This window comes from Castanea sativa, chromosome 7 (genome assembly GCF_040712315.1).
Source record: "Castanea sativa cultivar Marrone di Chiusa Pesio chromosome 7, ASM4071231v1".
Classification (NCBI taxonomy): domain Eukaryota; kingdom Viridiplantae; phylum Streptophyta; class Magnoliopsida; order Fagales; family Fagaceae; genus Castanea; species Castanea sativa.
In genome coordinates this window covers 9,874,820-9,884,773 of record NC_134019.1, presented here as the reverse complement: position 1 = coordinate 9,884,773, position 9,954 = coordinate 9,874,820, and the positions used below count along the sequence as shown (strand labels likewise).

The window sequence follows — 9,954 nt, the reverse complement described above, 5'->3', positions numbered from 1 at the left end:
AATTGTGTGATAAAACTTAAGTAGAAGATCGTTGTAACTTGTTGCTTTCAATGAAGTGTCAGATCTTGACTCATGGATAGGCTTTTAACCATATAAATTGTGTGCATTATGCATGTTTTCTATGTGTTTGATAATTTTTTTCTTTTTTTGCTGAATTTGATTATTGATAATTTTTTTTCTTAGAATCCATATTACATATCTTATTATTATTATTATTATTTTTGGCTAACATATTACATATCTTGTTAGCTTAGCATCATTATTTGTTCTCTCTACACACACAAAAAAAAAGCATCATTATTTGTTATGACTAACTTCCATTACTTTGATGTTTGTAAATCTACACTTGTTGACAATATTGATTAAGACTATGCACTCACAAGAAGTTGGTAGTTTTTCCCAACAAGCATTCCTCCAATCATTTTATAAATAGAGGTGAAATATTGATGTTATTTATATACAAATATGAGCTCAAAGGTATTAATAATTGTGGGGGTCCACTCAAAAACACATACAACTCAACCGCATATTATGTTGAGCACTTACCACCACACATCGCTCTATAAAAGGAAGAAAGACCATTTGATAAATGGGTTGGCTCTCGCTCTCTCCCATTTCCCTCTCTCTGACTCGCCCAATGACTCTTTTCTTTGTGCTCGTTTGACCCTCACTTTCTGAGCCTATCTATGTTCATCATTGAAGCCTCCACGGCCAACCCCAAGCCCCAATGTTGGTCGTGGGTGCTAATCTTTATTTTTCTCAAGTCTGTCTTTGGACTCGTCTCATCCGAAATCTAGCATGGAATGTCTCTTCAAGTGGGCTGAAACTCGGAATGCACCAAGCACTAGCCGAGCTTTTCTTCATCAATAAATTCATTGTAGAAGAGTCAAATGAACCAGAATCCTACCACCTACAACGGTAAATTTTTATATTTCTTTTACTTTTCATTCATTATTTCATAGACTTCCCAACATGATATAAAAATAATAATTTTAAAAAAAATTATTGCATTACCTTTCTTTTTTTTTTTCTTTAATAATTTGTTTCATTCCATTCAATTTATAAATTCTCAAATACAAAGTGGTGAACTTTAAACCTGCAAGGGGTTAGTATATAAGATAATTTTCAATTATCAGTTCTACTTGTCTCAAGCTAAGCTACATGTATCACGGACTATATATAATTACGATTAGCAGCAAAAGCAAAGTGATCAAGAAATAATAACATTTCTCAACTTTTAAATTAGAATTGAAAGCTTGTTGCTCAAGCTTTAGATACTTGGAAGAAACAAATTATCACACTTCTCAAATTTTAGATTACAACAAAAAGGTTATATATCTTTAAATGACAATATCTCATATAGCATCAGCAGCAATACAATGTAAAAGGATTAAGTCATGAAACACAAGAAAATCATCATATATAGTAGAAACACATTAGTATTTGGAGTTGACAAAATTGCATTTGGTTCGGATTTCACCTTCATGACCAAGGAGGCATTTCACATTCCCAAGCTTTGCCAGGGGCACCCCAAACTGGAAGAAAAAGAGAGATGGTTGGTCAGCCAATGCACTAGCAAGAGGTGCAGTTCTTGGATCAGTGTACAACTTTTCATCTGTGGATAAGAGTCCCATCTTCTTTGGAAGATTAGAATAATATTCAGCATCAAAAGTCTTTGGGGTTGTAGCATCAAGGACAACATAGTCCGAGGACCATCAGCATTTTCTCTTCAAGTAGTTCAAATATTGTGCATTTAGGGATGGATCAGGTTTGCCAGTGCCACTGTAGTTAAAGAGCCTGTCTTGTATGGAACCACATGAAGCCCTTCAAATGGTGTGTGCCCCTGAAGAACATTGCATAAGTGTTACAAATTAAAGGCCATCACAGACTTCACAGTGATATTTTAAGTATTTTAAGGTGTAGTACGTTCCCTAATCAAATTCAATTATGTGGTTGCATTGATCAATAGAGAATAAATTGTTTTATTTTTCCTAAAGATAATTAAATTTAACTATGTGGTTCATTTGTTGATGCCACTATGAACTAAATTTAATTGGGAAATCTAAGATATAATATTTAAAAAATTGAAAATTTTTGTATAAAAGAAAATGTGATTTTTCTTTGAATAAAAATAAATAAATAAAAGAGATGTGGGGTTGTTGGGAAGATAGCTTGACATATGCAATAAAATCAACCCCTAAAGAGCTTAGTTGGACCAAATCTAACAAGAAATGATAGATATGAGCTTGATCTACTTATGCACACAATCATTCTCACACTCAATTTTACAACTTATTAATTTGTGTGATTATGAGTGGTCAATGTAAAGTAACAGGTCACACTATCCAAAAAATGTCTACTACTCAGAGTTGCACGAGTCAACAAATTATAAAATTGAGTGTATGATTGGTTGTATCTCTAGAATAATTCTTTGGGCTAGTTGGTTCACCAGAATGAATGGCCAAATCCAGCAAACTCAACCAGGTAAGTAACGTCTTTGTGACCCATTGGCACCAATTGGGCTTCTTTGGCAAGTGAAACTAGCCCATCTTTCCTTCCATTTGGGACCATCCAATAGGGACCTCCAGCCGAAACAGCGGCATCCCTAGCAGCTACTGTTAGAATATCTGCATAAGACTATTTTAGGGCACTTCTTCTCAATCTCTGCTTTGATATCACCAATCACTTCGAACCCTCTCAATGTCTTGCTGACATCAGCCTTCCTTTAACTTTCCTCATGGTTCAAAAGAATGGAACCATCACATCCCTATATGTTACATAATAAGAAAATAAGTAACAAATATAAATGACTATCTTAATCATATTTCAACCTGACCTTATTTATTAAAGTAGAAAAATAGACTAAAATTTTAAATGACGTAACACTTTGTATATGATCTGATTGGAGTGAATTTAATTTAGTTTTTGAAAACTGTGTTTTTTGAAAAATAACAGGCCAAAAACATGATTTGGAATTGCTACTCAGAGGATCTATTGCACAAATGCAAAAAAATCACTTTTACTGAACCAAAAGTCACGATTTGAAAATTTTACTAACACAAAAAATTATGTTTTGAAACTGCAATTGTGATTTTTGACCCAAGTGAAATTGAGATGATCTTGTTCTAAAAAATAACGTGTAAATGAAATAAAAGTGCACAATTGTATGTATAGTTGTATACTCACCCTATTTTGATGTTAGTAAATCCACACTTGGTTGACAATATTGATTGAGACTATGCTCTCACAAGAAGTTGGTAGGTTTTCCCAACAATCATTCCTCCCAAAATTTGGAGGAACAATCGATCATTATATAAATAGAGGTAAAATATTGATCTTATCCTTATTATAAATGACAAATATGAGGCTAAAGATTTTAATAATTGTGGGGGTTCCACTAAAAAAAAAAAACTTATAATCACATATTATTCTCTTGAGCACTTACAACCACACAGCACTCTATAAAAGGGAGAAAGAAAATTTGGTAAATGAGTTGGCTCCCTCGCTCTGTCTCATTTCACTCTCTAACTCTCCTAATGACTCTTTCTTTTTGCTCATCTAACCCTCACCCTCTAAGCTTATCAATGTGCATCATTGAAGCCTTCATAGCCAACCCAAAGGTTGGTCGTAGGGCCAGCCCTTCCACTAGGCCAATTAGGCCATTGCCTAAGACCCCCATGTGGAAGGAGGCTCCAAAATTTGGAAAAGGAAGGGTAGTAGAAAAAAAAATTAATTTGAGATAAAACTCCAAAAAATCTTATACATTTGCGACCAAAGAATAGAAAATTTGGAACATCCTTGTAAATATTAGTACCCCATAAAATTCATTCGTCTAAACAAAGTCTATTATTCCAAAAATATCATCCTTAACCTCTAAAGAAAGAATGATTGAGAAGAAGATGAAGACAAAGTTGAGAGTATGAAGAACTAAGAATAAAGAAGCATTGTGGGTTCCAGTTAGCTCAACTAGTAAAGTCTCCGATGGTTGTATAAGAGATCTGGGGTTCAATCCCTGCCTATATCAAAAACTGATTAGTGTCTTGGTCTGATGATAAAATTATCATCAGGAGCAGACATCATAGGTTGAAACTTTCTCAAAAGAAAGAAAGAATAAAGAAGCATTGTAAACTTACTAAACTGTAAAGAAGTAAATGCAATGGGAAAGTTAAGGTACAGACGTGGGTGGGAGCTTGGGAATGAGAAAAATAATTTGAAAGGAAGGTTCTAGGAAGGTAGTTTTATTTGCCAAATTTGTTCTTTAAAAAAAAATGACCACTTATTGTGAATAATGTATATCGCAATTTTTTTTATATATAATTAAAACATTATATTCATTAATCTATTATAGTAAAAAGTAATATTTATTATTCTAATATATATAAATTAGTCTCATCATACACATTTTGTTTTGAAAACATGAATTAATAGGATGGTGCCTTATTTTGTAGGCATTTTAAGTGAAATTAAAAAAGACTCCATTTTAATTCTTGTCTAAAGCTCCAAAATGTTTAGGGCTGGCCTGTTGGTCATGTATGCCGATCTTTATTTTTCTCAAGTCTGTCTCCGAACCTATCTCATCCAAACGAGGAGCTCAAAACTGTCTAGCATGGAATGTCCCTTCAAGTGGGCCGAAATTCGGAATGCGCAGCTTTTCTTCATCAATAAATTCGTGGTTGAAGAGTCAAATGAACCAGAATCCTACCACCTACAATGGTAAATTTATATATTTCTTTTATTTTTCACTCATTATTTCATAGACTTCCCAACATATAAAAAAATAATTTTAAAAAAATTATCATATTACTTTTCATTTTTTTCTATAATAATTTATATCGTTCTATTCAATTTATGAACTCTCAAATACATAGTGATGAACTTTAAACCCGCAAGGGTTAAGTCTATAAGACAATTTTCAATTATCAGTTCTACTTGTCTCAAGCTAAGCGTTCGTTTGGGTAACGCTGAACGCGTCCAGCGTTCAGCGTTCTCTTCTTTTCTTTGTTTGTTTGTTTTTTTTTTTTTTCACTGCTGCATCTGTCCTGTAGGAGACAAAAGTCACTGTGCGCGCACTGTTCACGTACTGTGTGCACACTGTTCACATACTTTTCAGCAATTTTTTTAATTAAAAGTGGGTCCCACGATATTATTTACACATTTAAAAATTATTTTGCTACAGTGTTTTCAGTTTTCAGTTTTCAGCTGTATCCAAACGGACCCTAAGCTGCATGTATCGTGGACTATAAATAATTACGATTAGCAGCAAAAACAAAGTGATCAAGAAATAATAACATTTCTCAACTTTTAAATTAGAACTGAAAGCTTGTTTCTCAAGCTTTAGATACTTAGAAGAAGCAAATAATCACATTTCTCAAATTTTAGATTACAACAAAAAGGATGGCATTTAGAACACAGACAAGCGTATACTTATTCTACTAATTGTAAATGATAACTTTGAAGTTATATATCTTTAAATGACAATATCTCATATAACATCAGCAGCAATACAATGTAAAAGGATTAAGTCATGAAACACAAGAAAATCATCATATATAGTAGAAACACATTAGTATTTGGAGTTGACAAAATTGCAATTGGTTCGGATTTCGCCTTCATTACCAAGGAGGCATTGCACATTCCCTAGCTTTGCCATGGACACCCCAAACTGGTAGAAAAAGAGAGATGTTTGGTCAGCCAATGCACTAACAAGAGGTTCAGTTCTTGGATCAGTGTACAACTTTTCATCTGTGGATAAGAGTCCCATCTTCTTTGGAAGATTAGAATAATATTCAGCATCAAAAGTCCTTGGGGTTGTAGCATCAAGGTCAACATAGTCCGAGGACAATCTGCATTTTCTCTTCAAGTAGTTCAAATATTGTGCATCGAGGGATGGATCTGGTTTGCCAGTGCCACTGTAGTTAAAGAGCCTGTCTTGTATGGAACCACATGAGGCCCTTCCAATGGTGTGTGCCCCTGAAGAACATTGTATAAGTGTTACAAATTAAAGGCCATCACAGTGATATTTTAAGTATTTACAATTGGCCAAAGAGAACACTTAAGAGTTTTTTTTTTTTTTTTTGGGTATTACAAATGAAAAAGTTTTAAAGAATATTACTTTATTAATAAATTAGTGAGTATAACAGTAAAGGGATATAGAACCGCAATAAATTTGATGGGACGGGATGATTAAAGGATAAATTTGATATGGTTGTTTAAGGTGTAATACGTTCTTTGATTAAATTCAATCGTGTGGTTGCATTGATCAATAAAGAATAAATTGAGCTATTTTTTTTAAAAGATAATTAAATTCAATTATGTGGTTCATTTGTTGATGCTACCACGTGGTTAAATTTAATTGGAAAATCTAAGATATAATATTTATAGAATTGAAAATTTTTGTATAAAAATGGTGTTTTTTCTTTAAATAAAAATTATAAAACAAAATAAAGAGATGTGAGGGTGTAGGGAAGATAGCTTGACATATGGAATAAAATAAACTCCTAGAGGGTTTAGTTGGACCAAATCTAATGTACTAGTAGAAAATGCTAGATGTAACCTCAATTTCACAATTTGTTAACTTGTGCAAGTGCAAGTGATCAACATAAAGTGGTAGGTCAAAATATGCAGAAAATGTCTTCCATTCAGAGCGGCACAAGTCAACAAGTTATAAAATTGAGTGTGTAATTGGTTGTGTCTTCTCTAGAATGATTCCATGGGCTAGTTGGTTCACCTGAAAGAATGGCCAAATCCAGCACATTCAAACCCTTGGATTGGTAAAACTCAACCAGAGAAGTAATGTCTTCGTGACCCATTGGCACCAATTGGGCTTCTTTGGCAAGAGAAACTAGCCCATCTTTCCTTCCATATGGGACCATCCAATAGGGACCTCCAGCCGAAACAGTGGCATCCCTAGCCGCTGCTGTTAGAATATCTGCACAAGAGACAGTTTTAGGGCACTTCTTCTCAATCTCTGCTTTGATATCATCAATCACTTCGAACCCTCTCAATGTCTTGCTGACATCAGCCTTCCTTTCACTCCCCTCATGGTTCAAAAGAATGGAACCATCACATCCCTATATGTTACAAAACAAGAAAATAAATCACAAATATAAATGATATCTTAATCATAATTCAACATGAACTTACTTATTAAAGTAGACAAATAGACTAAAATTTTAAATGACATAACACTTCGTATATGATTTGATTACAGTGAATTTAGTTCAATTTTTCAAAACTGTGCTTTTTTGGAAAAGTAATAGGCCAAAAGCGAGATTTGGAATTGCTGCCCAGAGGATTCATTGTGCAAATTCAGAAAATTAACTTTTAATGAGCCAAAAGTTACCATTTGAAAATTTTACTAGACACACAAAATTTCGTTTTGAAACTGCAATTGTGATTTTTGACCCAAGTGAAATTGAGATGATCTTGTTCTAAAAAATAACTGTGTAAATGAAATAAAAGTGCGCAATTGTGTGGTATTCTCACCCTAACAGAGCAGTCATGAAAGTGCAACCTAATGAGACTGGCAGCAAGGGTGTAATCTTTGTTAATCCATTCTTTTACTTTCTGGTTAATAATGGCTTCAGCTTCTGGACATTTCTGATAATAATAAGCAAAGGAAAGGACATCTTCATAAGGCGAGGTTGCCGGCAACTTGTGAACCTTCAAGTAATCTTCACCTTCTCCAGGGTGGGCAAATGCCGATAACAGGTAAAGAACAAGGAAGACAAAGAGGAATGAAGTTGAGGACTGCATGGTGGTTTTGTTCAATTCACTAATTAAGCTCCAAGGAAGAAGAAGAAGAAGAAGAAGAAGAAGAAGACTAGGCTAACCTTTTGTTCCCAATGAAGGGCTTATAGTCTTTGACAATGTATATATATTGTTGCATAGTAATATGTAATGCAAAGATTTTGGGAATATATATTGATCATTTGTACAACTACGTGAGAAGCACCCCTCTCAAACAAAGATGACATGCCAGCATGTTGTGTTGACAAAAATTTCAGTCATTGTTTGTGAATGTATGAATTCATTGTTATGAAATTGACTTTCATTATATTTTATTGTCTTTCATAATACCAAACAAGGGAGCAACGTACATCATACAATGAATATAGTATAATGAAAACACGTCTAATGTTTCTTGTGCACCAATATTGTTTAATGATGATGCTAATAATAATTTTGGTCAAATTGCATACTATTTATAACTATTATTAAGTTCAATATAACTTAATGGATATCGATTGCTAATAAATATCTTTTTAATGCTTACAAAATCAGAGAATCTAAGGCTCTTCATATTCTTTGAGAAAAGAAAGTAATAAAAAAAAAAAAGTTGAACAAATAAAATATGACATGGTACCAAGTTAACGACAGACATTGATGGAAATTTGCATTAACAGATGGAATGTTAGCAGCACCTTAGTTTGCGAGAAGAGCCCCTTTTTTTTAATATATGTGGACAGGAAACTTCTCCTTCACTTAAATAAATGTCATTGAAGAAGAGAGGAATGTGAAGAAAAACAAATTTTTTTTTTCTTTTTGGGATTTTTATGATTAATTGGGAAATTAATAGTAAATGACAGCGGATCGAGCAAGATAGACAATTAAATCAATTTCTTTGTTATGATATACTTGTACTTGAAAAAATTGGGGTTATCTAGCATCAGTTTATTTGGTTTTTTTATTAAAGTATATTAACGTGTACTTATATTTAAAAAAAAAAATTAAAATAATAAAAAAATGCACATAAAAAATAAAAAAAATAAAAGCTAAAAACTGAACATATCATGGCGAATTGACAGTAAAAATGATAATGTGTATTTGCATCTGCAAACATATATCCAATTTCCTTTTCCTTAATATATCAGATATGAACATTGATCAGAATTATGGCTATGTAAGCACAGTGAAATTGTCCCAACAGATTCAAGATGGGCCTGTTAATTTATGTCCATCATTGGTTGAAATTTAGGTAGGCCTTTAAACATGAATTAAGCCCAATGTAATTCCTCCTTGTTTATAAGCTGGGCCAGCCTAATTTGAAGTGATCCAACCTGTGAGTCGGAATTGCCAATAAATGGGCCACCCTTTACTTTCCATACAGGAAAAGCCAGTAGGGTTAGAACTTAGGACACAACCGGTCCTCGCTTATTGACCCTTTCCAATCGCCCAACAAGTCTTTTATATTTTGTTACCATTACAATTTTGGGATAATCCCTGTTTCTGTCACATGCACATGCTTATGATTTTTTTTTAATATATTATAAAATTTTGCATCTTTTTTTTTGTGTGTACTTGGATGATTTTTTATTATTTTAATTTCAATTTTTTTTTTTGTTTTATTTAATTTAGTTACACATAGATAGTAGTTTAACCCAACAAGATATTGTCAAAGCTTCCACTGACACAACAATTTCGGTTGGATATGAATAGAACCATTCTTTATGCATCTATTCAGTGATAACATATGAATATAACTATTAATCTGCAATTCACAATTTGGTTTAGCATGATTCATACAACTGAGGTATATTCCAATCAAATTTTCTAAAATACCCTTAAATATTTATAATTATACTCATTGTAATTTTCACTTATTATCTATAAATTAAATAACTTACAATTAATATATATCATTGTCCTTTGTTTAAAATTACTATTTCATAATTGTTTATACAAACAAACAAACCTGACTAGATCCCCTGTAAATTTAAATTCTAATAAATGGTACATTTACTTTCTTGAAAAAAATATGATATATATATATATATATATATATATATATATATATATATATAAAAGTTTGATTAGGAATAGCTATTCCAAACGTGTTCTTAGGTTTAATTTATCAATCAATCTTAAGTAACCTGCTCGAGTTACAACAACCCTACTGAATAGTCAAACCAGTCAGGATGCAACATTTGCAAACAAAAACAGTGGTTGATGTGG

General features: G+C 32.6%; 1 protein-coding gene and 1 pseudogene across 1 annotated transcript; both read right to left on the bottom strand.

Moving 5' to 3' along the window:
* Nucleotides 1-1,436: 1,436 nt before the first annotated feature.
* On the bottom strand, nt 1,437-3,679 carry LOC142643936 (peroxidase 7-like; annotated as a pseudogene).
* A 1,817-nt stretch (nt 3,680-5,496) lies between these two features.
* On the bottom strand, nt 5,497-7,755 carry LOC142642265 (peroxidase 7-like). Its single transcript, XM_075816598.1, has 3 exons — nt 7,486-7,755; nt 6,728-7,070; nt 5,497-5,970 (listed from the first exon to the last, which is right to left on the bottom strand). The coding sequence occupies exons 1-3, from the start codon at nt 7,753-7,755 to the stop codon at nt 5,564-5,566; spliced, it is 1,020 nt and encodes a 339-aa protein (XP_075672713.1). The 3' UTR covers nt 5,497-5,563.
* Nucleotides 7,756-9,954: the final 2,199 nt, after the last annotated feature.